This window comes from Venustampulla echinocandica, assembly GCF_003357145.1.
Source record: "Venustampulla echinocandica strain BP 5553 chromosome Unknown scaffold_1, whole genome shotgun sequence".
In the NCBI taxonomy this organism is placed as follows: domain Eukaryota; kingdom Fungi; phylum Ascomycota; class Leotiomycetes; order Helotiales; family Pleuroascaceae; genus Venustampulla; species Venustampulla echinocandica.
In genome coordinates, this window is record NW_022474206.1 from 3,840,035 (window position 1) to 3,867,103 (window position 27,069).

The 27,069-nt window shown below is 48.3% G+C and overlaps 10 protein-coding genes across 10 annotated transcripts; 5 read left to right on the forward strand and 5 right to left on the reverse strand.

Moving 5' to 3' along the window:
* Nucleotides 1-258: 258 nt before the first annotated feature.
* On the forward strand, nucleotides 259-1,324 carry BP5553_03795 (NAD(P)-binding protein; the record flags this gene model as incomplete). The annotated part of the gene is made up of 5 exons (XM_032012418.1): nucleotides 259-545; nucleotides 599-845; nucleotides 910-982; nucleotides 1,051-1,123; nucleotides 1,183-1,324. 5 exons carry the CDS (start codon nucleotides 259-261, stop codon nucleotides 1,322-1,324), a joined length of 822 nt encoding a protein of 273 aa, XP_031872111.1.
* A 1,489-nt stretch (nucleotides 1,325-2,813) lies between these two features.
* On the forward strand, nucleotides 2,814-5,736 carry BP5553_03796 (uncharacterized protein; the record flags this gene model as incomplete). The annotated part of the gene is made up of 5 exons (XM_032012419.1): nucleotides 2,814-3,041; nucleotides 3,116-3,582; nucleotides 3,672-4,052; nucleotides 4,703-5,546; nucleotides 5,650-5,736. The coding sequence occupies 5 exons, from the start codon at nucleotides 2,814-2,816 to the stop codon at nucleotides 5,734-5,736; spliced, it is 2,007 nt and encodes a 668-aa protein (XP_031872112.1).
* A 466-nt stretch (nucleotides 5,737-6,202) lies between these two features.
* Nucleotides 6,203-7,321, reverse strand: BP5553_03797 (Uncharacterized protein; the record flags this gene model as incomplete). Its single annotated transcript, XM_032012420.1, has 1 exon — nucleotides 6,203-7,321. One exon carries the CDS (start codon nucleotides 7,319-7,321, stop codon nucleotides 6,203-6,205), a length of 1,119 nt encoding a protein of 372 aa, XP_031872113.1.
* Nucleotides 7,322-8,076: 755 nt separating this feature from the next.
* On the forward strand, nucleotides 8,077-9,207 carry BP5553_03798 (Thioredoxin-like protein; the record flags this gene model as incomplete). The annotated part of the gene is made up of 2 exons (XM_032012421.1): nucleotides 8,077-8,430; nucleotides 8,497-9,207. The coding sequence occupies 2 exons, from the start codon at nucleotides 8,077-8,079 to the stop codon at nucleotides 9,205-9,207; spliced, it is 1,065 nt and encodes a 354-aa protein (XP_031872114.1).
* A 476-nt stretch (nucleotides 9,208-9,683) lies between these two features.
* BP5553_03799 (ARM repeat-containing protein) lies at nucleotides 9,684-12,322 on the forward strand (the record flags this gene model as incomplete). The annotated part of the gene is made up of 2 exons (XM_032012422.1): nucleotides 9,684-11,302; nucleotides 11,350-12,322. 2 exons carry the CDS (start codon nucleotides 9,684-9,686, stop codon nucleotides 12,320-12,322), a joined length of 2,592 nt encoding a protein of 863 aa, XP_031872115.1.
* A 1,314-nt stretch (nucleotides 12,323-13,636) lies between these two features.
* On the reverse strand, nucleotides 13,637-15,596 carry BP5553_03800 (uncharacterized protein; the record flags this gene model as incomplete). Its single annotated transcript, XM_032012423.1, has 3 exons — nucleotides 13,637-14,431; nucleotides 14,482-14,946; nucleotides 15,003-15,596. The coding sequence occupies 3 exons, from the start codon at nucleotides 15,594-15,596 to the stop codon at nucleotides 13,637-13,639; spliced, it is 1,854 nt and encodes a 617-aa protein (XP_031872116.1).
* A 616-nt stretch (nucleotides 15,597-16,212) lies between these two features.
* On the reverse strand, nucleotides 16,213-17,105 carry BP5553_03801 (uncharacterized protein; the record flags this gene model as incomplete). The annotated part of the gene is made up of 4 exons (XM_032012424.1): nucleotides 16,213-16,277; nucleotides 16,326-16,439; nucleotides 16,648-16,741; nucleotides 16,986-17,105. The coding sequence occupies 4 exons, from the start codon at nucleotides 17,103-17,105 to the stop codon at nucleotides 16,213-16,215; spliced, it is 393 nt and encodes a 130-aa protein (XP_031872117.1).
* Nucleotides 17,106-17,762: 657 nt separating this feature from the next.
* BP5553_03802 (PH protein) lies at nucleotides 17,763-18,574 on the reverse strand (the record flags this gene model as incomplete). Its single annotated transcript, XM_032012425.1, has 2 exons — nucleotides 17,763-18,266; nucleotides 18,323-18,574. The coding sequence occupies 2 exons, from the start codon at nucleotides 18,572-18,574 to the stop codon at nucleotides 17,763-17,765; spliced, it is 756 nt and encodes a 251-aa protein (XP_031872118.1).
* A 1,786-nt stretch (nucleotides 18,575-20,360) lies between these two features.
* BP5553_03803 (uncharacterized protein) lies at nucleotides 20,361-21,326 on the forward strand (the record flags this gene model as incomplete). The annotated part of the gene is made up of 2 exons (XM_032012426.1): nucleotides 20,361-20,798; nucleotides 21,057-21,326. 2 exons carry the CDS (start codon nucleotides 20,361-20,363, stop codon nucleotides 21,324-21,326), a joined length of 708 nt encoding a protein of 235 aa, XP_031872119.1.
* Nucleotides 21,327-26,126: 4,800 nt separating this feature from the next.
* On the reverse strand, nucleotides 26,127-27,025 carry BP5553_03804 (uncharacterized protein; the record flags this gene model as incomplete). Its single annotated transcript, XM_032012427.1, has 3 exons — nucleotides 26,127-26,336; nucleotides 26,401-26,796; nucleotides 26,858-27,025. 3 exons carry the CDS (start codon nucleotides 27,023-27,025, stop codon nucleotides 26,127-26,129), a joined length of 774 nt encoding a protein of 257 aa, XP_031872120.1.
* Between the last annotated feature and the right edge of the window lie 44 nt (nucleotides 27,026-27,069).

The following is a 27,069-nucleotide window of genomic DNA, read 5'->3' on the forward strand; positions in this document are numbered from 1 at the left end:
ACATAAATGCAGGGGCTGAATATCGTACGACTCTTGAGAACCCGAGGCAACCTCCCAAAATAAATACACCTACTCTATATATGAGCACGAGATCAACAAGGAACGGCCAAGATACGCGGTATATCTTTCGGGCCATCGAGTTTAAGTTAAGTTGAAATTTCGTCCTTTTCCCATGCCACCGTTTTCTTGCATCCGAACCTACGAAACCTCCCACGCCAAACCAAGTCAGCCTCTTGAAAACAATTACAATCGGCCACAATGGTTTTCTCACATCATAACTCCGCGGGCAGCGTCCCAGCACGGACTGTCGATGGGGCCGGCTACGGCAAAGTAGCTATCATCACCGGCTGTGCATCAGGCGTAGGTCTCGCGACGACAAACCTCTTCCTTAGCCACCAATATGAGGTTCTCGGAGTAGATGTCCACGATATCGACTATAGCAAAGTCAACCAAGAGTGTCAAGAGTCCTTTCATTTCCATAGAGGCGATCTGATGGAGGAAGACGAGTGTAACGAGGTTGTTAGAATATGCGTTGGAAAATACGGGTGAGGTCACCGCTTTAAAGTTTAGATTTGTGCTTATTGATTCAAAATCCTAGGCCTAAAATCGACGTATTGGCGAATGTGGCAGGCGTCATGGATGCTTTTGCCGCAGCGGATGTATATACTGATAAAGAGTGGGATCGAGTGATGATGATCAACCTCACAGTTCCTACCAGAATGATCCGTGCAGTGTTGCCAATGATGAAGGCCAAAGGCAACGGATCAATTATAAATGTGGCTTCAAAGGCAGCTGTAAGTGGCGCCGCTGCCGGTGTAGCTTACACTGCATCTAAACATGGCTTGGTGAGTTCCAACTGTGTGGAATTGATTTCCAATTAGCTACACTGACTGACCGGGCAACTGCAAGCTGGGTGTAACGAAGAACACAGCCTGGCGTTTCCATGAAGAAGGGATCCGCTGCAATGCAGTTCTCCCCGGAGGTATGCACGTCTCCATACCGGCAGTAGTTAATGATTACAGCGTGGGAATCAACTGACGACCCCTTAAGCCATTACCGACACCCACCTAAAAGATTCACTTGACCCAGCAAATTTTGATGCAGACTCATACGGGCACCAAGCGTAAGTTATTCTTCTACACTAGCCAAGCAATTACAGGCAGAATAATTGATTGTGGCTAGACCCATTCATGCTCTGCACAGCGAAAACCCAACCATCACACCAAATGAGGTTGCAAATACGATTCTTTTCCTCGCGAGTGATATGGCCAAAGCCATCAATGGAGTTGCGCTACCTATTGATAAAGCATGGGGTGTTATTTGAATTTGTAGCCTTTTCCTTCTCTCTATTAAAAAACTATTTGCGTTTGTTTTAAGTAGCAGAATGCTTTTCATTTGGAGTATGACCATCGGCTAGTACATGATCTAAGGGATTTCTTGACAGAAGTGTATTTTAGTATTGCAAGAAACAATCAACAAGTTGGGTCTTTTGTGATTTATAAGTACTGTTTGTTATATCACGAAAACCATGTCTCAGGTATGTGAAACTCTCCGCTTGGTCTGTTTGATTGCTATGAACTAATTTAATTTCGTTGCATTTTGCGCTTTTGAGTGGATTCTGGTTGATTCTAGGAAGCACAAACCCCAATGATACTACGCTTAGACAATGTGGCTATCAAATCAAAAGATTGATATCGGCCAATTATTGTCATGCCATACATCGGGAATATTGGGAGCTTTGTCAAAAGCATTGACGGATCCCAAAAACGATCTAGACGAGCTGCCGCTTGCCCAAAGTATTATCTGTAACTCCCTTCCATTGGGGAGCAGGCGCTGCTCCAGGTCTCTGCACTCCTCATCCCTCAGCGTCTACCTGCTAGAGCTGTAGCACTGAGGGATAGCACGGGGAAATATATGACTCGGTTTTAGTCTTTCTCGAACGTTGAATAGATTTTGAATGGATGATGGGATGATTCTTTCTTATTAAAGCGCCGTTCATCAGAACCCTATCAAGCCCATATTTATAGGAAAGACTTCCGATAACATTCAAACTCTTCCATGCCAAAAACAGATGCCACGATCCTCAACCAATAATATATAATATATACGCTCTGAGCCTGCTGCTAGAGGATTCGTGCAGAACTGATTACAGTCGGCACTTTAGCAACTTGCATAATAATGTCAAATAGGTAGACGGACAGTCGCGAAAAGTCACTCATGCCTTTAACGTCAGAAATTAAAAATAAAGCTGAAAACCAGGCAGCTTAAATTGTGAATTCGACATGCGTAGGGATAGATTTCAAGCGGGCCAGGTTATTCACTGACGTAATTCCATAAACGAAACCCGTTTCTTTCTTTCTCGAATGTTCCCTGAGGGATCGAAGACAGAGATATACGTGGTGAGTAAAACAGGTCTGCTTATTTTCCTGATAAAAAGCGAATTTTCCGTTACAATAGGATTGGGGCGCTATACTCTGCATGTTGAGGTCAAAGCCAGTGTAATTATCAGCCTTGGCGGCTCGTACCGTGTACACCGCATGACTCACTTATTTTGAGTCGGATGAATTGAAGTCCAAAATCGACAATCTTCACCAAATTCGGCCATAAGACGAGGTTTCCCTAATTCAGGGAAAGCATTGAGTATTTAAGCCCCGATAATACGCACCGTTGTTGCTTGTTCACAATTGCTCGCTCATTATTGCCCTCAGGTCTGAGTATCGAACGGAAAATACGTGTGGCTATAACTGGGTTGTTGAGCAAGAGTGGGTCCCTGTTCCCCGGAGACAAGACAAAGCACTCACGATACTCTAGATATGTCGGCTGCAACTCCCGATGAGATCCAGGAGCGAGTGCAAGGGAGCCTTAAAGATGGCCCGTATGCATGCTCATCTCTGACCAAGCTTTCAGGAGGAACCGCCAACTTTGTGTACCGAGGCGTACTCGTGAACGCACTTCAGGATGGCTCCAAAACCGTTATTATAAAGCACACCGAGGGATATGTTGCTTCAACGCCCGCGTTCAAAATTACTTCTACCCGCTGCGTATGGAACTCATTTTCATTTTCATGGGAATTCTTGCATTACGCGTGAACTGGTACTCATATGCTGTTATCCAGGAATTCGAGCAGAGCATCCTCACAGCTTTACAAGAACTTCCACCGGTCACCCATTCTCTCATCACGGTACAGACGCCCAAAATGTATTATTTCTCCCAAGAAACCAACACACAGCTATACTCCGACCTCCCTTCTTCTGCGGACCTGAAGACATATGCCCTCACAAACCCACTCGCTCAGGCCCAGTGTTCTCGTCTTGGGCATAGTCTCGGCCTCTGGACCAAGACCTTCCACATCTGGGCTGCTGCTCCAGAGCAGGCTGAACTGAGGGAGACGATGAAAGGCAACACAGTGATGAGAGGGCTCAAATACCAAATTAATTATAGCAATTTAGTCGCAACTATTGATAACTTTCCTGCCATATTAGAAGGAAGCCGGGACGTATTCCAGGCTGTGGCAAAGGATGTCCAAAATATGATGGATAACGAAGATGGAGCATTAATCCATGGTGATTTCTGGAGTGGCAAGTAAGTTCTCTTTCCTTATATTAGAACTTGACATGGTCTATATCAAAGTTCTGAGAGGCAAGACTAATATTCACTCCTCTGTTCCTCAGTGTCCTTCTTCCCAACATATCGTACCCCTCCACTTCAACCCCCTTGAATGTTTTGGTGGTCGACTGGGAGCTCTCACACCTCAGCACCGTCGCCTTTGACCTCGGCCAAATGTTTGCGGAACTCTTCGAGCTTAAGCACTTCAAAGGTATAGACGCCGGCATTTGGCTCATCGAGTCATTCATGCAAGGCTACGGGCCGGTGGAGGAGGACCTAGCATTCAATACGGCTATTCATGTCGGAACGCATTTGATATGCTGGGGTTCCACGGTTCAGGGTTGGGGTACGAAGGAGCAGATTGAGGGCGTTGTAGAGATTGGGAGGGGCTTTGTAGTTAAGGGGTGGGAGAAGGACGCGAGCTTCTTCAAGGGAACTGCCCTGGGGTGTTTATTTCTGAGATAGAGAGAAGTAGAAATGATAACAGAATTAAAAGTCCTTAAATTTGAGTTTGACATCTTGGCCAAGTCTGCTCAAGTCTGCTCAAGTCTGCTCTATAGGCGACATACCAAATGTAAGGGTTGTGGACAATTTCTCAAGCAAGTGCTGTGTATGTCTGTGGAAAGGTCTTATTCTATTGAATCATACGCTAGATTGACCATATATTGATCTGCTGCACATTCACATGTATTTGCTCACCCGATTGCTTCCAATTCACAAGTATGCTAGTACTTATAATTCAAGATGCACGCCCATCGCCCCTTCTCTACCTCGTTATTTAGTCTATAATATTTTCCTTCAGCCTCCCGAGCAAGAAATATCAAGTCATTTGCAACATGTTGCCTTCCCGCAAACATAAAGATGGATCTGCGTTCGACAAAGTCCAGAGAAGTACGACTGGTACTCTAGGAGGCCATAATTCAAGTGCTCATGATGCAGACGACGACGGACTGACTGAGCTGAGACGTGGAATGACCCGAGGTCCACGACCATACCAAATGAACCTAGGCAATAGAGAAAGAGTCGACGCACATTCTCCAACCGCCTTAAGCGCCCCTGCACCGGGCTCTTAATCCCCACGAACCTATTCAACAAGGTCTCGCATTCCACGACTGTACGGCTCGCGCCTTAATGGCGGACAACGATCATCTGCCGCTGCTCTTAAAGCACAAAACAAGTCGCCATCCGCTTCATACACCTCCCCACCCTCCGACCAGATCGCTGACGAATGTGCTATCTGCCTCAACCCCCTCACCACACCCACTGTTCTGTACAATTGCCTCCATAGATTCGACTATGCCTGCATCCGCCCTCGGTTCCTTTCCACCCACACAGCTGCATCAATCGATGGCCCCCTTACACTGGCGTGTCCCACGTGCCGCGGCGAAATCTCTTATGTCCATCGGCTGGACACATCACAGGTCTTGTCAATCAGGGGCATCCTTGAAGAAAGAAGCGACCCACCAACTCAGCCGTCTACTCTGCAACCCCCCGGAATGAGTGGTTTGACTAGTCGTAGTCAAAACACTCCCCATCATGCTAGTGGTGAACCTAGAGGAGAGGGTTGGGACACGGAGACTATTCCTAATGGATTGAGAAGTCGGCTTAACACCATCTCAGGTGCTCATTATGAGCCAGGTCCATTTCAACACCATGATAGGGTGGGACTAGACACTCATTGGAGCGGACAGACCCCGAGAAGTCATACTCTTCACCCTGGAGGAAGAGAGATTTGGGGCCGTGTTATTTACAGCCTTGCCCGCCGATTCGTGGAACCTCACCACATATTCCCTGGTGCATATGTCGGACTTCCGGGTGATGGGTTTGGGCTAAGTATTTATGAGAGATCTCTTTTACTAGATGAAGCTTTTGAGCAGCGGCCGGATATGGAGGAGTTGATAACGCTGTGTGCAATTTTTACCGATGATATTGAGAAGTTGGTAATTTTTGCCAGGCACTGGTTGGTTGACGAAGAGGGTTGGGCGGAGGCTATTTGGCTTTAATATGTTGTAGGGCGAAATACCATGCTGACCAAAAGCACAGAAGGAGAGTGCTGGGCGGGAGTGGGCGGATGACTCGAATTTGATCCCCAGTTTAGTATGGATGGATCCGCTATGGGCAAATGGATAATGCTGGGGATAAAACCTATTTTACTAATATTAATCGATGTTTTATTCACGGAGCTGCATTGCTATGAGATATAAATTTGGAATTGATGCACTACAACCCCTGACATAAGGAATTATTCTAAGTGTAGCATTCCCTTCCCAGAAAACCGGATAGAAGCGCGTTTGATCCCTTGCACAAGTCCACATCTCCAATTGATGGCGCGACTAGTACCTCAAGAGCTTGGCAAAAAGGAATTTAGCTAGGGTTGGCTTGAACATTCAACCAAAGGCAGGGCGAGTAACAAAGAGACTGATAAACAACTAAAGCAAGCATACCTTAATAGCGGCAGGTAACAAACAACCGTCGTATTGCCTCCAGCTGTGGCATGCTGGGAGGATAGCTGGGTACTAAGTATTTGCAGTTCCTTTCCTCATCACTGCCCATCAAAATGTTAATACGAGTTCGACATCCTTATTTGTTATACTGTTCATTGGGTATCGGGAGGCAAGCTCTCTGAGCGGTCGAGGACTCGCACTTTACCCTTCCCCTGACTAATTGGGGCACCAACAAATCTCAGGACCCATTCTCTCACGGCCCTCGTTTTTTCTATTTGCGGGTGCTCGATGCCACCAGGTTTAAGATCAGCTGAGCGGTAGCACCCCCCAATATCTGTATGGTCTACCCGATTTCTGTACAAAAGATGTACTTTTGTCCAGCCCTTCCTTAAGCTTTGTCCATATACTCTCCCTCGGAAGCTGCTTAATGCCACATTCCGCATAAGAACAACATCTTGAGGCCTTAATGCCTCAACGGAGCTTCTCAAGCCACCATCTGCTGATGGCGAGGATGGGAGCCAGAAACTAATTCCGAACCCTGACTTGGTGCCGTCACCAACAAGAGCCTCTATGAGCTCAACATTTGTCCCTCGTCTAGTCCTGATGAGGCGGGGTGGAGGAAGGGAGATAATACCAACAATGATATTGACGGTCATCACTTGAGGCTGAATCGAGTGAAGATACGCGGCATTTGGAAGGTCCTTCAAGTTACTCAAAGGGCCAGAAGCTGGAATATCCTGCCGCATATAAGAAGTCGACAATTCTAGCGATGCTTCTGTGGTGTTGAAGGAGTTATGATCAGTTGTAAATGAGGTCCCAAAGTCGGAGGCAGCGGCAATTTGGGAAGAGACAATATCCTCATGCCTAGCATAAGATTCCTCGTAAAACTGGGAGAGGATTTGCTCCACAGATTCGGTGCTCGAATTGAAATTTCCCTGTGATGCTTTCTGAGACAGGTCTTCCATGAACGAGTCGATTTCCGATAGAGCGAAGAAAGAGGCTCCTTGCGATTCTGCTTGCCAGCCATGGCCTTGTGATAACCCTGTGGCTAGATGCTGGCGCTCGAGAGGGAGAGATCTCCATTCCGGGTGCGGAGACGAAGTTGAAGGCAAATCGGGAGTTATCGGGACAGCGCTAATATCTGGGCTGTGCTGAAGTCGAGAAAACCGAACGAATGGTTCGCTGAACGTGTGAAGCAAACCAGTCTCGTCTTCCCAGTTGAGGGAGCTTGACTCAGGGGCTCCAACATAGAGCTTGACCCTGGGAGGCATGGTGAAGCCCCAATTGCACTGGACAAGACGCCTAGGGTAACGGCAAGTAATCGCGGAAGAAAACAAACATCCGAAGCTGGTCAGGCCAGTCCTTAACACGGCAGATCGGGAATGAACGGCCCGTCCAGACCGAAGGCAAGGTTTAACGTGATTTCTGGCAATCGTCGTTGACAGTCAAATGCTTGACAAGGAACGCGCCGTCATCAGCAAGGCGGCATCTCGTACTCGTATGGGCAACACAATACTTCGTATGCCCTGACGGTGCGGTATAAGATAACTGCTGCCTGCCTTTGCACTTTCGAGGGTTGGGATTCTTCAGCGACAGTAGCGGAATAGCTATTGGCTGGATCGGGATGATGTGTGATCGGCGTGCTAGGTGGGATGGAAGATAACATATGCGGGGCTCCGTATCTCCATATATCCTTCCTACTGTATATTACCCTCATAATCCCATACAAACAACGGTCTCTACACTAAGCTCCTAGCACCGTGTGTCCGCGTGTCGCTCTCGTTGAGGCAATCAATTGGGCGAAACCAGGATCAGATCAGATAACGGCGTTAATACGACGCTAGTGCCGCTAAGTGCGGATCTGATTACGGATTATTAGCTAATACACCGACGACGCGCATTCCGTACGGAGTTAAATCCCGGAACTCGGAACCCGCCCAGCCCCACATCCGTCATACAAAACAAGCAGAGCTCCCAAGAAATTATTTCCCACAGCCTCGTCTCGCCTCGCCGCCTCGAAGAAAAGATGCCTCCAACATTCAAATCCCTCCTCAACACCGCGCGCCAGGTAGTCTCCCGTTCTTCCACTCCCATCCCAGGGACACCGCCGGATGGTGCTTCTTTAAACGCATTGTTCCCAAAGGTAGATCCGAAGATAGATGGCGAGGATTGCGATCATGACTGCGACTCATGTAGCATCTCATATCCCCGGGGCTTCAACATAGACGAGGATGACAAGCTCTATGGCCATATCAAGGGCTGGAGTAGGCATATTCTAGTTGCGACGGGGAAGACAGATTGGGTGAGGGATGTGGCCGACGAGAAGGGGAGTCTTATGGAAGCAATTGAGAAGAAGGCTGACGTCAAGCCCACCGATGGGGTAATTATGCCTGGCAAATGCTCACAAGCAAGCACACTGGGTACACAAATGCTAATAACCAGCTAGAGGCTGATGCTATCAGCGTCCAATATGCCAACACCTTCCCACTCATCAAATTACTCTGAGCCCACCACCGTCCTCCTCCTTCCCGCTTTCATCATAGTCGAAAACGTCACTCCTGCTTCGGTAAACACACTCATCTCTGAATTCATTAATAAAACACCCACAAATACCGCCCCGCTGGGCCCAATATCTATACCCGCGTCTCTCCCCGACCCTCTCCCATCTGTCGAACAATTAACATCCCGCCCATCTCCCCACCGAGCCTTGATCCTCCTGTGTTCCCAGAAAACCCGGGACGCCCGCTGTGGCCAAAGCGCACCACTCCTCCGAAAAGAATTAGAACGCCATCTTCGCCCCTGCGGTCTGTTCCGCGACCTTGACGATGAGCGGCCCGGTGGTGTGGGTATATACTTTATCTCTCATGTCGGAGGACACAAGTACTCAGCCAACGTAATGGTCTATCGAAAGGCAAATGCATTTGGGTTAGATGGTGTAGAACGCGGGAAGCTGGATGGAGATGTGTGTCCCCCGCCGTCGGGCGGAGAGGAGAAAGAGGAGATGATGGGCGCTGCGCAGTGTATTTGGATTGCCAGGGTGAAACCCGAGGACTGCGAGGGTATTGTTAAGTTTACTGTGCTACAAGGGAAGGTGGTGAAGCCGGAAAGCCAGTTAAGAGGGGGGTTTGATAGACAGAGAGGAGTCTTTAGTTGGTAGAGACCTGCTGTGAAACTGTATACTCGTATTGCCTAGTCTTTTTTTTTGGCATGACATATAGAGGAGCATAGTTGGGTTGGGGGGGCAGGTGCACCCGTCGGTTTTTGGGACCTCTGGCTCGAAGCTCAGGAATTCGTTAATGTCGCTATGAAATATGAGATGGCATGAAAATGAGCACTTAAATCATTTCAGTTTTCCAATATACTCCCGTGCCTTGCATATCTCCAATCCATAATTAGCCATCTCTTAAATTTCCCTGCATACCTAGGTACTTTATTAGGTACGTACTATGCAAGACTCGAGGTTGGCGACCGCACGCGAAGAATGCAAGGGGAGGGGTTGCGGTTGCTATGGCAACGCGACAACATCAACATCGGCACGGGCAACCCGCTGACGGACATCCAACTTCCATGTTATCATGAAGCAATAATTTGCAGCATTGAAGCATAACTTCTATTCTTCAATTACTATTCACCATGGATTCGCACTATCCATTACCAGATGCCTATCAACATCAACACAAACGAGGGAAATCATCTGTACTAAAGACATTCATCCACAAGCGAACCCCTTCAGCAGGAGCCGCACTATCCTCGACCTCACCGACTGATGTCTTCGTTGCATCTCCAGCATACAACAATCACCCAGATATGCCGTTCCTCCCTCAAGACCACCCGCATCATAGGGTTTTGGGAGAGCTTCAGCAGAATCAGCAAAGTCAACCTCCACCACCTCCCAGGAAGTCCAAGGAGGGGAAGCAAGCGAACAGAGCTCAAGATGGATCATTCAAGTCACTGCACAAGAAGACATTGAGCTCGATATCTTTAAAGTCGCTGGCGGGGAAAGATACGGATAAACAATCCAAGTCGAAAGATTGTAAACCTATGAAACCCAAGAAGACGAAATCCGCAACCAATCTTGCTAGTCTGCTATCACGTCCGAAGTCCTCAAAGAGCTTACGAAAGCGATCAGAGGAGGACGAGGCTCGTGCTATCAAAGACAAGGAGAACCGGAGCCCAATAATACCACCACCTGCCGAACTTTCCCGGCCACCAATTTATGCCCAGTTCTCCAGCGAGCGTTTCGCGAAACAGCCGTCGGGCGGGAAATTCTTGGAAGATGAGATAGATCTGTATACGCCACAACAATATTCTCCTGGCAAACAGCGAAATTTTTATGCCGGCCCCGGGTCACAACCTTCGCTTGCTCGACGAGATGATGGCTCCCAACGACCCAAAAGCACATATCTTCCTAGCAGTTTCAGTATTCAAGATATTAGCAGACGAGTTAGTGGAGGTAGTTCAAGGCGGAGTGAAGAAATTAGTCGAAAGATCTCTGGAGAACAACGACCGAGCTTTGAAAGAAATAAGCCGGCGCAGGCTAAACCCGAAAAGCCCGCGAACAGAGGCCAACGCGTGCTGTCGGTATTCGGTGCTTCCAGACCAAAGGTGCCAGAAGCAGAGGTAGAACCAATCCTCGAGGACAAAAATGTCGACCGGGAGTTCGAAGCCATGTTGGATAGGCGCAATATTCCTGAGCACCAGCGTGGCAAGATGAGGAGCCTTGCAATGTCTATGAAAAAGGATTTTGTCAAGCAGGATTGGGCCGAGATAGCCGCTGCAAAGAATAGCAGACCAGGAACCAACAGTAGCGATTCAAGTGCTGACGCTGCCACTGGTACCCGCGATGCTGAGAGCAAGCCGAAGAGACCTAGGAGCCGTACGTTTACACTATCGAGATCTAGCAGCAAGGACCCCCCATCTCCAACGAAGAAGTCAAGGTCAGATACCATTATGAGTCGACATACTCGAACGAAATCTTCGGAGAGCATTAGTGGAGGAAGCAAGTCACTAGCCATAACTGGAGCGGCGGTTGCACAAACATTGATTGCAAAGGCCAAGGGCCAGATGCCAGATGATTTCGTTTCTTATCTTAGGAAGGTCCAGAAGCCAGAATTGGTAGAAGTTGGTCGTTTACATAAGCTCAGACTGCTCCTCCGTAATGAAACCGTTGCCTGGACAGATGAATTCATTAGCCAAGGTGGAATGGAAGAGATTGTCGGGTTGCTGCACAGAACCATGGAGGTCGAGTGGAGGTCAGTAATGCTTTGCAGTTAGGTGGTTAATTGCTAACGTTGAGTAGGGAGGAACATGAAGATGCCTTACTCCACGAGGCACTTCTTTGCGTCAAGGCTCTTGCGACCACAGCTTTGGCACTCCAACATCTAGAGAATATCCAGACTACCCTCTTCCCGGCCCTTCTACATCTGCTCTTCGATGAAGAGAAGAAAGGGCCCAGCGAATTCACCACCCGGAACATCATCACTTCTCTGCTAGTTACCTATCTCAAATCAGCACCACCGTCGGAACGAACTCATAGATCAAAGACGCTCTTAAGTTATCTCCGTGACCAAGAACCCAGCGAATCCCAAAGACCTGTTGGTTTCGTCCTCGAGATGCGACGTGAACGCCCGTATCGAGTATGGTGCAAAGAAGTAACAAATGTCACTAAGGAAGTCTTCTGGATCTTCCTCCACAACCTAAATGTCGTCCCACTACCCAAAACCAGCGATAATGACCAAAATGATGCCACTTCCTCATTCAATGCAAATAATAACTTCGACACCTCCAACCCCGATCGCGCATACATGTCTAAGCATTTCCCACAAGAACTACCACCCGTCCCAGCAGCTCCCTACGTTGGCGGCGTCGAATGGGATGCAACCAACTACTTAGCCTCCCACCTTGAACTCGTCAACGGGATTATCGCGTGCCTCCCCACACAAGCAGAGCGCAACATGCTTCGCGAGCAAATGCGAATTTCTGGCTGGGAGAAATGTATGGGTTGTACTCTCCGCCTCTGTAAGGAGAAGTTCTACGGTTGTGTCCATGCTGGCCTAAGGTGTTGGGTTTCCGCTGCTGCAGAGGATGGTTGGGATACTAAAGACGTCAGATGTGGCCCTAGTGTGCAGACTCAAAAGAGTCCGACTAGAAAGAGTCCGAAGAAGCCGGTTGCTGAGTTTGAGCCGCCAAAGATTGACATGAAATTAAGTTTTGGGGGAGGGGAGAATAATAATAGGGATGGTGCCGTTGGTGTGGCCAGTGGGTGGTTGTAGGAATTGTGTTGTGCTAAATCTCTCCTTGAGTGTTATGTTCACGGTTCTGGATTGGAGTTTGTATCCGCTTTCTTTTGGATGAGAAAGCACTGATCGAGGGTGCGATGAGGATTTATGTTTAATGATGCCACGGACTTTTCATAGGGTCTAGTTGAGAGTGAGAACGCAAGTGCGTGTGTCTGCCAAATTGGGACGATTATTTTACATTTCTTGCTCTACTTCTTCGACGCCTTTTCTTCGGCTACAAGAACCTTCCGCGTTCTTGCCGTATGTTTAATTACCCACGAGGGCATGAATGACCATGATTAATGATCGCTGCGATGGAGATTGTTGGGGACGGATCAATAGCTTGGCTGGAGTAAATAAATTGAATATCATGGTGTTTGGACTTTATTACTCTGCCTATTGCTGCAAGTGATTCTTGTGAGGTGTCTTTGAGAATTAGCTATATACGGGTGAAGTGGACGGCGGGTGTTCCTGTGCTCAAATGTCGTCCGTAGGGCTTGGGAAATTTATGCGTAAGTATCTTTCGGTGTTGGGGATGTAGGGAAGTTGTCCTGAGCTAAGCAAGTTCTCCTGAATCGAGAAGCGAAGGAGGATTAGTAGAATTGAGTAAATTGAAAGTTGAACTCTGCTCGTTTTGTAGATACCCTTTTGGGAAAGATATCTAATATCTGAACTTTCTAGGAAGACCTCGTTATGCCCGATCACTATTAAACAAAAACATATATGCCTGCCAAAGTCAGTAGTGAGGTTATGCCGGCTAAGTGGTACACTTACTACGAAGGAATACCGCGGTCTTCGCTTCACTCCCACTTCAAAATACGAAGCGAGGAAGCTTTATTTTAAAAAAATGCTAAAAGAACTAGACAAGACAAAATGGTAGGAAAATGAACGAGGAAAATGGCAAAAAAGAGTTCGTTGCCCACAGCCAACTAATCCCTGCCGTTTCGTGGCTGTCGCTAGACCTAGTTATATTTCTCTTCGATATGAGTTGTCGTGTGACACTTGTGGGGAGTGTCTTAAAGAGCTAGGTTGTCGTTAAATGGGTTTCCCTTATTTAGATATATATAACCTGCTAGAGTTAATAGCGACGTTATGCCGGCTGGCCGACTCCTAAGGGGGGCTACCAGAAAGGATAGCTAGCAAATGGTTTGCTTATGCGTTTGGCTATTGCCCTTGTATTTGATCGTTTGGTCGCAATAGAGTTTTTTTATATTACTGTTATCCCAAGGGTATTATAGGTTCTTAAGGCCTGGCCAGACAGGTGTATAAACGGAAGTCTCTTCTGAGTCTATAGCTGGAATAGAAAAATCAAACCAAGACACTTTGGTCCACGATGCCATCTGTTTCCTTATCCGCATCAATCCTCCTCATCCTAACGCGATGACCACGGCCAAAACACCCTAACATCAACGGGAGAGGCACGGCCACCAGCGCCATAACAGTCTGGAAAACCAACGCGCGGTACATATTCCCTGGCGGTCTCGTAGTTCCATCATCCGCTGTCCCGTCATTAACACCGCTATCACGCAACGCATCCGAAATAAGTATGAAAATACCACCAAGTAGTTGTCCGCCCGTCCAACATATCGTACTAGAAACTCCTGGTGACACAGGGTGCGTGATCTCGATCAGGTATTCCAGGACGACAGGAACGAGACTGAAAGAAGCGGCGCCCAAGACGGAGAGAATGGTGTATATTGCGGCGATGCTACGTGTTTGGGGTGCCCAGGTATAGGCTAGATAGGCGAGGCCGATGATGGGGACTTGGATTTTTATGCCTATGAGGTATGATTTTGTGCGGTCGATTATTGGGGAGGTGATCGCTGAAGTGACTAGGCCGACAGCGATGAGGAGTGCGCCTGCTATGCCGGCGTCGGTTTCGGAGAAGGCATATGGCTCTAAAACTTGGTTGATAAGAGAGGAGAGACTGTTGAAGAGGGCGACGTAGAGCCAGAAGGGAATTAAAATCATGTAGAATTCCGGGGACGTGAAGAGAAATTTCAAGGATTCGGCGACTGGTTGTTTAGGGGTTGTTCCTGATACTGAACTTGGTGTTGGGGGAGCCGCCGGGAGAAACAATGAGGGGACAGAGGCAACAGTGGACTAATACGGTAGTTAGCGTAAGTACAAGTTGAAGGGTATAGCATGCGTACAATAATGGCAATATATAGCACGAGATTTGGTATATCTCCAGGCGAAACTGCCCACATCGGACCGATGAGTTGCGCTAGAGCGCCCCCAAATGGGTTTGCCAGGCTCATGACAGCCGTAGCAGCAACCCTCCCCCGATTTGTGAACCAAAGATCAGAATATCTGGTCGGCGCCGAAAGAACAAATGGTTGCGCTAAACCAGTCAAAATCTGTCCAAACAAAACACCCCCGAAGCTCCCATGTGTCCCTGCCTTAGTAGACCCATACCGAATCCAATTTCCAAGGAGTAGAAGAACAGATGCAGTGACAATAGAGTGTTTTGGTCCTCCTCGGTGGAGAGTATAGATGGTAAGGGGCGCGGCGACGACGAAGGCAAAGAGGAAAGCCGTGCTAAGCCAATTGACCGCTGATTCTGATACTTCGTAGTATTGGGCAGCGGTATTTGAACTTGCAGAGAATGTTAACCACTAATGGGAGGGTTTAGCATGGAAATTAAGCTTGATTGTAGATAAGGGGTGCTCACATCCCAACTGACGATGATGTTCAGCAAGACTAATTGAACCAAGCCAAACCACCTCCTCTTGTACACCTTAAATTCGCCTACACCAACATCTGCCGTGCCATCTAATCCATTTTCACCCCTGTGCTGGCTACCTCCTCCACCAGCTCGAACATGATGTTGGTGTTGCTGACGGGTTGCGCCGTCTTCTTGCTCATCTTCATCCAGTAATTCATCATCACTTCTCAAATCCCCAGCAGACTCGACTTCCCCAACTCCGCGCGAACCATCGCCAGTGTCGTTCGTCTCCGTAACCTTAAGGTCATCGCTGCCCTTCTTGTCGCCATCAACGATGCCGTCCTCATTCCCTCCTAAGTTTCCATCTGCAGTATGTCTCGCCCGATTATTGTTCCTCGCGCGCATCCTTAAAGGCCGCATAATCGTCCACCCGGGTAACGTCTCTCCATGCGACACAGTTGGTGCGCTGTGTTGAGCCTGGTTCTTCTCTTTTACCGTCGGGTTGGACGTGTCGCGTGTAGTGTTGGATGCTTCATGCCTACCGTCTGGGGTGTCCCCTTCAGACCTCGCTTCACCAGCTTGCACCGCGTGGGTCGCCATGGTTGCGTCCCCGATATAGGCGACGTCCGCGCATTACTCGATTTCAAACCATAAATGATAAGATTATTCGCAACCGCTCATTCATAGGATAGAGATATAAAGATGATTGCTGCTGAAATAGCAAGTAATAATACGATCGCAGAACGAGGGGGAATTGTCCCCAGAAGCGGGGCGGGCGCTACGCCTTTTGGAGTCGCTACCCCGGATTTCAAGAGGTCACATTGCCTCGGTCCTAAAGAACCGACTTGGTGCAATGGCCCGTGGCAGAGACAAGCCACAAGCTCACTACCAGCTGCTAATCTTTTTGGAATGGTCTATATAATAGGTGATGCCACAAGAGATGACCTCTACTAATATGGCTATCATTCACGTCTCTAGGATGTCAGTTAAAGACTGTTTCCAGGGACAGCACGAATCAATGAGGACACCATCTATATTCTTTCTTATACTACATGCATTGTGCGGCGAAAAGGGGATGTCTCTGGAAGATAGTACAAAAACAAATCGGAACACATCGCCCATGCGAACATCTCTCCCACTAACACATCTTCCGGGTCATCTATAATCATTCGAGGACAGCGGAGGCTCGATGCCGTCTATTATGAGGATAAATCGCTCATTTGAGCACCTTCCAGAGCTTTGGGGCGGCACATTCGGTCGCGCAGTGTGTGAGGTGGAAGACTATATTGGATATCAGCAGCGGTCTAGAGGAAGCTTAGCAACACCTACACTCTTCAACGCAATCTTCATTGGGAGAGAGCTTGTTGACACCGGTGGTAACACGGTCGACGCAATCGTCGAAGTGGTGCTTGGCCGGAGCGCAAGCCTTGGATTCTCTGCATTCTGCACGAAGTTAGTTTAGATGCCCACGTCACAACGTCTGTCCAAGATAAGTAGGGCCAAGGCCATCGATTTTCCAGTCCAAGGAGAGATCCGATTGTCCAGCAGCTTTCAAATGCCACCCGCGCTCCGTAGCTCAAAGGGGACTCCCACATCGCAGACATCTCCTAGACTAAATAGATCCTGTCTCAGACACATGAAATCAACTCACCCTCTTCGAATGTCTCCTTAGGATCGACCATCTCCTCCTCCTCCTCCTCCTCTTCTTCTGCCCCGGCTTCCTCCTCCTTCTCTTCGCTATCGCTCTATAACGCAATATCATTAGCTTTAATTCAAACAACTCTCAAAAACGAGGCCTTTGGTCTTTTATACAGCAACTATGCTTCCTCTCACTCGATATCAGACCATCGTACATCCAACCCTCGTGCATGGAATCTGCCCATTCACACTCAACTTTCAGCTTCCCCCTCCAACCACTCCCAGTACACCAATACCCCCCTTTCCATATCTTCTGAATAAAAACGCAAGGAAACAAGGCGCACGACATACCTTCACACCCCCCTCATCATTCTGCTCGTCGGTACCGGCATCCTGAGGGGCTTCGGCTTCGGCTTCACTCCATGGCGCGGCCGCAGCTATTAGATCGGCGAAAGTATCGAAGATACCCATATTGTTCGCAATCACAAGCGTGCAACGGATCGGGTAGGGTTATGCGGGAATTGATTGATCGATGGATAGAGGTCGTGTCGAGGTAAGGTCGTCCGGCTCGAAAATTGAACCCGGGTGCACCAAGCTTGGAATTGATGTGTTTTTATTGGCTGGGCAGAATGGCTTCGGAATATCACGTGGAAAGTATCACATGATCACCTTTCAACGTTGGGTAATTTAGGAATTCAGGCCAGCCAAGTTTGCTATGAGATTATCGAATTCATTACTTTACGTGGCAATAATATGGAATTGGGGCAAACTGCTAGTATGATGTTTTTACAGATACGCGGAGCTGGTTCAAGTTGTTGCTCAAGCCCCCAAGCAGCTGTCTACATCACCCTTCCTCTCATTGAGGGATAAACTCTCTGCTGTGGTATATAAGAGGAGCCTATCCAGTAGAGGGGAATATGTTGCTAGCAAGTCTTGAACGTGGTATAGTAACCTGGGAGCGATTGTTTCCAATGTTGAGGCCAGCGGACCAAATTGCGCGTTTTTCGAGGCATTCAAGGGAGTGTGGTGCAACTTCAAGCTACTTACTCTACCTATTCGGTTCATAGACTGATCGAAAAGTCTTAAGCAAGAAAATTAGCATATATAGTTACGTTATATTTAGGACCGCTAGCTATTGCTACTGGACTTTTCTACCCCAATGGTCGTATCCCTCGTCGGCCGTATAGGAACTGGACTTAATATTCTCGGCTCATCCTCTTGATTCTCTACCTCTCTCGGTGACTCATAAGGAGGTGCTTCTAGCTCATCGCCATCCTCTACCGTGCTGCACGCCTCGTACGCAGGCAATTGTTCTAAATGGACGTTTCCGAAATCCATGTTTGAGTCTCCCGCCCGACCACTTTCTCGGGCCACCATATATGCTTGGTATAACCGCTCTTTTATTTGCTCGTAGGTATTGTGGAAGTCGAATGCACCGCCTTCACGAAATGTTAATCGTAGTTCAATAGCAGAATTCGTGGGGGGAATGCCCCCTCCTGAGACAGGCTTCACGTTTGCGGTCCAGTAATTGGCACCGAAGAAGGGTGCGCGGACGAAGGTATCTTGTAGGTTGAGGATTGGGGAGGAGAAGGATTGGAGTTCGGCGGTCGGTGTTGTGGGTAGATAGACTATCTTGGAGGGGCAGTATCAGTAGGTCGTCTTTGCTTCAGGATCTGATGGTGGCATACTCGTTGGTTTGTGATGTAGACGATTCCGCCATCGCTCTTGGCAGAGTACGGTTGGGACCCGGGATATGTGTTTGGGGTAGAGAGTTGGAGGCTCGTTCGTTGAGGCGAACTGAAGAGGATCTCCTCATTTGGTAGTTTGATGAAGCTCTCGGACCCCGGGCTTGTCATAACCCAGCTTTTGCGAGCTTTTAGCTTCTTCTCTTGCGCTGCCAGCAACGAATAGGAAAGCTGTTCTTGGTGGAACTGGTACATGATAACTCGACGAAGTGGAATGATGAAATCAGGTTTGAAAGTATGATATGCTCTTGCTCGTGCAGAGGAGAAAGAAAAATGTGTGTATAGCTGGACGACCCTAGATAGGCTGTGCCGTAAGGGAAATAGGACGAGAGAAGACTTACTTGACAGCCATGATAATATGATATCAACCTGGGGAATAGTGTCCGCTCTACCTCTGGGCTCTAGCTCGGCACCTGGTTCTGGCTCGGACGTTGCTGCTCTGATTGTCTAGGAAACCGCGGCGCCAGCTCCAGTATGGCAGTATGCAGACGGGTGGGGTCGCGGGAAAGCTCACTCCCCTGGACTCTGGACGCCTTACAAGTTACAGGTCAGGATGGCGTTAGAGTGTAGATCGGGGAGGGCGGCCGGGTCGGGCCAGGTCGTGCCGTGCTTGTGGGAAGGGTTGTGGTGGTGGTTGTGGTTGTCGGAAACGCAAGAGAGACAAGGAAGAGAGGAGAGAGGAGGAGGAATAGGAATAGGAGGAATGCACGTAATGCACGTGTAGTTGGTCGAGGAGTGAGGCTTGATGCGCCCAAGATGCGTGGTTGTGGATGGGAGCAGAGTAAGACGGGAGGACAGGTGGGGGTGGAGGACGAGGTGCAAGCCAGCCAGCTTGGTGCGAATAACAGGATGAATTATCTCTGATTTAGATGGGGACCACGCCCATGCAATTCTAGTCGCCGCCATGTACGAAGTACGAGCCGCGAATACCCTCATGCTGCCGATATCTCCATGCAGCAACGAGGCCGTCTATCACGTCGCACTATTTCCTTCTGCTGGCTATATAGGGGGCATCCTCCGCTATAGCCTGCAGACGCAGATGCAGATGCAGTTGCAGTTGGAAGGATCAGTGGCTATCCTGCTACCGGCAAGTGTTATCTCTGCATCCGTCTCCAGGAGCATTATGTGCTGTGATGGAGCTGACCTAGCTACAGAGTGCAATGCTTGCAAATCTTGCGTAGAAACACGTCCTTGACCGCGAAGTACTGTTCTGTACCACGGATGTCGAGATGAGTTAGTGAAACAGGAATATAGGGGTCTGTCAGACTCTGTCTACCTTCCTAGCCACTTTTAACAGCTTAATCAGCTTGGGCCGCTTCCTTGAGCTGTTGGCATCGCGGAACTACCAAGTGGCCCTTACTTAAGATCCTTGATAGGGCTGGTGGGTAGTGAGGTATTGAATCAAGTAGATATCAAGGTACGAATGAGTATCAAGAACGTAGTACTACCTAAGGCAAAGGTACCTAGGTAGCTAAGGTAAGGTACGTATCTAGATGTCGTCGTGAATACCTACATACAGTATGTTCAGTACCTAAAGGTACGTAGGCACTGAAGAAGGCGCCTGCGTACAAACAACATTGGCACCTAATTGCAGCAAGTGGGGGGCAATAGCACTATTACGTTGCATCCTCCCAGTTCTCCCCCTAACTTGAACCTCCGCCTCCATGCTGGTGGGACGTACAAAGTAGCATAATAGCAGCATCATCTTTGCTACCTCGTTCTCTTACCGAGGTTGCGGGAAAACACAACAACGCACACCTTATCCTGCTACCACCTACCTACCAATAATAAAATACCACCGTCTCTCTGTGGCCCCATTCCCTATTCTCATTAGTGTCCCTCCTAAACGAACTAGCTGTCTCTTAACAGAATCCAGAGTCCAGAGTCCAGCCTCAGAGCTAGACCCAGCAACTTGTTCTGATCCCATTGCATCGCCGGCTACCACCACCACCACCATCACCATCAACACCACCCTTAGACCATGGCCACCGTCTCCTCCGCAACGCTTGCCCGCCAATCTCTTGAGCTTCTGAAGAAATACACGGCATGCGACATCGCCGATGCCCTCCTGAAACTGCACGTGCCCAATGCAGGCTTTCTTTCCGATCTGAAGCTGTATGCACCTTCCGGCGCCTCCACAAACGGCCAGGTTACTATAGCGCCAGCTTCCACTATTGTCTTTGCCTCAAAGAGTGGTCGAGACACTACTCAACTTCCTCCTGGAAATATTCCGGTCGGCCGCCATTATGTTGATTTGACTGAGCCCGAGACCATTGTTGTCCTAAGCCAACCCGACGGTCAGAGATGCGCTGTCCTGGGTGGGATTATGGCGTTGAGAATGAAGGTTCTCAATGCCAAGGGCATCGTTGTAAACGGAAGAGTAAGAGATATGACTGAACTGCAGTCAACAGGGTTGCCAGTAAGTCTAGCATGCACATAATGCATCCTCCCTTTCCTCCAATGCCCTGTGTCCGTCATTTTTCTATACGTCGTATTATTGGAGGACATGGTCCGTCGATCATCCGTCTCCGTCTGAGCTGAATGTGTTTGCTTAAACTCTCTACACTTCCATGCAGAGACTTCCATGTGCTGCGCTACCCTATCGGTTATGATATACTAGCCCTTTCTTTTCGTCAAATCTATATATTCACCGGGCGTCAACTCATTGTACTACCAGATATGGGCGAAAGCAACCTCAGTGGTTGGGGCAGGGGCGGAGGCCAAACCTCACGCTCTCCAAGTGTCACTAGACATTGATGGCACCATTGTTAAGCCTGGAGACCTTGTCTTCAGCGACCCCACGAACGGCGTTGTTGTCATTCCAAAGGAGAAAGTCTCGAATGTCCTCGACATATTACCCGCTCTTCTTGAGGCGGATGATCGCGTGAAGGAAGACGTTGAGAGTGGTGTCACTGTGCATGAGGCCTTCAAGAAACATAGGGGTTAATGATCCGTCAAGGTCTCCCGCACGATTTGCTGCCTCTATTTCCTTCCAGGCACCAATCCCTTTGTAGAAAATATGACAACCGAATTCCGAGATTGGCCAGGAAAATACTCGCCAAACTTGTGCCAATGTAAGCCGAACCACTGGATCTTTCGGAAGTGGCGTCCAGGAAGAAGCCTTCGTGATAGGAGTCCGGATTTTATCAGCAAAATATACTTCATACCACACCTATTTTTCAATCCCCGACCATCTCTATTCTCCTTTAATGCCCTACTAGATGGTCCCCTGCCAGCCCACGTCACATTAATCAGCACGACTGGCTCAAGGAATAGCTCCAAAATTACCACCATCCTCAACCGGTATGGGCCGTTGCGTCCATTATGGTTGCTTGTCCTTTGGCGAGATTTATATCGCCAATCAGCCTCCCACCCCAACTTGTCCAAGTTGCCCTTGCCTATGGCTACTCAGGGTTTGCCCGACAGTGCTTAACCTTGTCGGCCATCGCGGCTGCTAGGATCCTCGACGCCACTGCTTTTATGATGACACCACCGGCTTCGAGTACCGTGGCCTTGACCGCCTTGGATGAAGCACCGACGAGAGTATCTTACTCAGGCAATGTGCCGAAATATTGAACTAGGCATACCCTTTAAGGACTTTGTGGTTAATGGGCATCTTAAGTTTATTGAAGGGGCACATCAAGAGAGGGAACGATTCATCCAAAGCTCTACCGATTGAGTAAAGTGCTGTCATGCTAACGGTTTTTTTCTTCTTTTGCTTTCCTCCTCACAGTATGTGGGGCCTTCCGGAAGAAATTGGCAACCAACGACTGAAATACTAGGATATCAAGCACCAATAAGGCGTTGGAGCATCTTGAAGCTGGAAGTGTTTGTGCCTGCCACAACCGTGGTTAGACGGACATGCTCGTTCGAATATCTTTCCTGGATGGGCATGAGCAATGGACTGGAATAGGAAGTGAAATCTGTGGTGTTTGGTGGCGTCCTCGCGTCCGACGGTCGATCCTGGTGGCTCCCCACTGACACCCACGACGACAGCCCCAATTGTGGAAGCCTATCCCCTTACTTTGTACTCCGTACATCACGTAGATACCTGTCTGCCTTCTTTCGAATCGAACCTCCCTTGACATACATCAGGGAGAGGGGGTGGCTGTGGTCCTAGCCACGGCACTGGCCTAACGTTTTAGGGGGTAACCAACCTGCGGCATGTGCCGCTGCTTACCGTACAGGACTTTCGTTCGTCGTACGAGCTCCCTGGAGCTGAGTTGGAGATGGAAGATGATTCGATAACTGCACCGTATGCCCAGTGCTTCGTGGATCAAATCATAGGCCAAACGTTGTTCGTGGCATCCAAATTTCCAAACGACCGTCACTAGAGTATGCCATTCCCAGGCAGCAACTGCGGGATGTGTTTGACCATAACTCGGCCGCCGTTTCTCTCCCACGCCACCGTCAAAGGACTTTGCAGCAGTTCCTGCCCATACTACATTGTCGAAACCCCGGGGCTAGGTTTCTTGTAAATCTCCCGGCACGGTGATGGATCAATATGGACCAAGCCTCTCATCTCTCCAAAACTGGGTTAGAGTAACAATGAGCATGAAGAGGGTCACCTGGCCGTCATAAGATTCATGACTCCCAGTCTCGAATTAGTGTGGTGGCATAGATAAGCTTGACCAAGAATGAAATACAGGTATTCATTTGCAACCAACGGATGACATCCGGACTCCGACTTAGCGGCGGATTTTCACAGGGGACGCCGACGTGGACTACCCTCGTTCTTGCTAGTAGGTATTGGCCATAGTACGACGCGGAGTGATAGGCAAAAGCTGGCTTTGAGGACCGCAGGAGGGTCTCCCAGTCGCTGATATTCGGGGGAAATACGTTTGATCATGCATCGAGGCTGCAAGCTATTGGTTGTATCGAATCTTCCCCTTTTAAGAAATATCTGAGAGGGGTACATTCTTGTACAGCTCCTGGCTTCAACGTTACATGGGACAATATTGATTCATTGCGGGAGAAGGCCATCCATCACTAAAATCATTTTTTGGGTGCTTCCAGCAATCGATAACTGTCTTAGGGGTGTGGACAGGCCACTTAACGTCTTTAATCTGAATGTCACGGACGATTGAAAGGCCTGAAAGTTATAGCGCCCTTGATTCGGTACTTCGTGCTACGTACTGAGGGCTGAGACGCGTTTGTAAATTACGGCCGTCAGGAATTTCCTATTTCAGTCCACCACAGTGTCATGGGCAATTAGCTACTCAAACCCATTCAACCAACCCACTCGCTGTCATCATTTTGCAACAATGAAGCAATACTACATACACTATAAAGCAAAACCTTATGTCGATATTGGAGGGGCAATTTGATCTGGAATAGACCGCGGCAGCATCATTCGCCCTCTCGCAGTAGGGTCACGCTTACATAACATGTAAGCACAATTTCCTTGCTAGGACATAATAATCTAAGAGGTTTCCCGTCTTGGACCTAGGAACATTGGGGTGCCTAGGCTTGGCCATATTGATACCATACCGACGCCCGTATCGCCGGTTTACTGGGCCTTCCTTTCCACCTAGCGATACAAACATATCTTTTTCAGCAATCATGTTTTCAGCATTTTGGATACAGCAATCAGCGATGACAGGGAAGAACGGAAGCATCGACAGCTCTCAGGCCTTCGACCGTGGAATTTCAGCTGGCTGTCGACAGCGCCCTACTTGATTTCTTTCGACAAACCAGATGGCTCCTTAAGCATCCTAGATGGGTTGGTATAATTATCCTACTATATAACACACGATGATGGGAGTTAAATTCACAGGAACCGGTGTACATTTCCTCTAGACTCATTTTAATAACTACGTCATCGAATTACACCCACCACGGATGGCCTCCTCCCATAATGCCTCTATATCTGTCGTCAACCAGACGAATATCACCGGTGAAGCGAACCCGTTGACGCAAAACAACATGGTACAGGTCGTTGGAAACCGATTTTAAATCGATGTCTGCTTGGGCCAGAGTGTTATATGAATCGAATTCGACTTCTCAATTTGCGGAAACAGCAGTCAGAAAGGGATCAACGACAGCCATTGCCCAATTACCCTATGGCGGGTACGGATATCCCACTGGGAAGCATCTGAGAAACATAAAACTTGGGGAAAGTGACAACTCTGCACAATAAAGGGGTAGTGGTCCACGTACCAGGAAATATATTTCGAATTAGGGTGGCCCTGGGGACCGAGGGACCGAGCACGTCCATTCTGCTTATACGCGACGTACTCTCTACTTTGGCATAGAGAGCTGCTAATATGCGGCAATCCACTAAGCTCGAGAGCGCCGTTGCTGAGAGAGACCAGTTACGTCCTCGCTATAAATTCGCAGAGCTCTATCGTGCAGCGACCCAGTTCGAAGGTGGTCATCCAACTTAAGACCGCAGTTAAACTTGAAACATTTGCGGGAATAGGGTGACTGAGCAGGTTCTAGCCTATGGGCTTGAATCCAGTGATACGTTGTTATCCTATTAACTTCGAGCCTTTTCTCGGGCAATTTCCGGAATCATCAGCAATTTGGTAATTGGGAACCTCCCGGTGAGACGACTTCCTTTCTGGCCTAAAACTATATATCATCACTGTTCCGTCGGAAAATTTCCTCGCTAGTTGCGATGTGGTCATTGATGTTTTGTCTTTTTGAAGGAGTTCCCGAGAGGATCGTGAAGTTCGTTTTGCCTTCGAATAAGCGTAATTCGATGAACGGAAGCTTTTGTAAATGGTGTTCATACACTTGACACAGCCGTTCACTATTGCCGTGCAGATATCATTCGAGCTACTTCCCACCTTATTATTCTTCCCCATCATCAACGATGCTACTAATCCTTAAAATTAAAGGGTGATAGAATCGATATCTGCTACTGTTTCGAGCGGATTCGCAAAGTTGTGAATGGAGTTAAGTACCGGCACAGAGAAGAAGCGCAGAACCTTTAAATCGAGTGCTATATATGTGTTTATACTATGTCACAGACCGCACAAGCTCGCAGTCATGGTTTTCACCAAAGGGTCGTTGCATGTCTTTTCAAGGAATATCCGAGTCTATACCTCTCGAGTATAGTATACTCACAGATGCACTTATCCACTTTGTCTGGGTCCATGTTTCCTAGGGGTACTGAAAAAGTTGCTAAATGTTGTGATGGGCCCAACCACATAGCTCTAGATCAAGTTGATCTTGCAGAGTATTGTCCTGTAGCAAAGAGCTTCCTAAATTATGTGGGAACGGACGCAATTCGAGTGACTACGTCATTGCTCCGCGTTAACGAGTGCAATCTCAACTTGGGTTACTAGCAATACCTTGCTACCAAAATTCCTATAAAGGCATGGATTTACCCTATCCACAACTGAGCAACGGTAGATGCTCTGGCAATTAGCTAGGCTTCATGCCAAAGTCGAAGACGTTGGAATAATTTCTATGGATATCGATCGGCTATAGAAACTAACGCACAACCACTGGCGAGAATGTAATCACTACTCGCCGTATATTCCATATATACGAACAGTCATTATTTCATAAGCAATTCTGAGAAAACATTCTCATTATAAATAATATGGTATTTCTCTCCGTTATCGATGGTCCATTAATGTTCATTTGTTTCGCAACGCCAAATTCGCCCTCAACATGTCACTGATCCTCTTCCGAAACGCCATCCATCAACTATACTCCTTGCCACACCCCCTGGTATACCAACCATTGCACCTTCACAATGCAAGCCCAGAGGTTTTCCAAATAACAAGTTTGCCAACTAAGACTCATCAGCCTCTGGTAATTTCCACTCCTCCCTGTCACCCAATTCCTCTAGTTCTAAGGTATCCCTTCTGCCATCAGGAAGCAGCCCAACCAACAAGTCGTACTTGCGCTGCAAGTCCCTACATTGCTGTTCCAAATCATGGATGTATTTTTCTTTTCGCTCCCGATATTTTCTTTGAGAAGTGCGGTTTTTCTCGCGTCGTTTCTATTTCGGCTTATTAGTTAACTCTCTTTGACCATCGCACAAAAAGTAGAGATATTAAGCCTACCTCTAGTCTATCCCTTTTAGTTATTTTTGTGCTTTGTGGTGGGGGGTGGGGATATGCCGTGTATTGTTTTGTGGTCGACTGGATAGGCGTCTGAGGGGGTGATGCAGTTGAATGAGAGGACGTAGGGGACCAGCTGAGCTCTTGGAGCGGAGGCAATGATTTTCCGGACGTCATGTACTCAAATGCAGCCGATGGTGCCTCAAAAGTCAAGTCGCCTTCTCCTTCATTTTCCTCACACGGCGGCGACCAGCTACCAGTGGTACCATTGTCTTCACCCTGGCGTTGAATATGCGATGTGGATGGCACTGAGGGTTGTTGAAATGTGGTCCACAGCGCTACGGGAAGAGGCAACTCCCAGCAGTCGAAGGAGTTATCGAGACGGAAAGTGGGTGAGTTCTTTACCGTCACGTTATTAGCATTGACCCCTTTTCCTATATGAAGAATGCTGGAAACTCACGTCAGTCAATAGACTCCTGTCATGAAACAGCTCATCTTCGCGCGTTGGATAGGAATCTCCAACAGCGCGGTCTACCGGAGCTCCCCAAAGCTCCTCGAATTTGAACCCAGGATCAGCAACATAGTTTTCGTTTCCACGGAAACATTCTGGCTGATTCTGCATCTTCATGTTAAACAGGTCCCAAGCCTTCAACTTGCCAAGGATTGGAATTA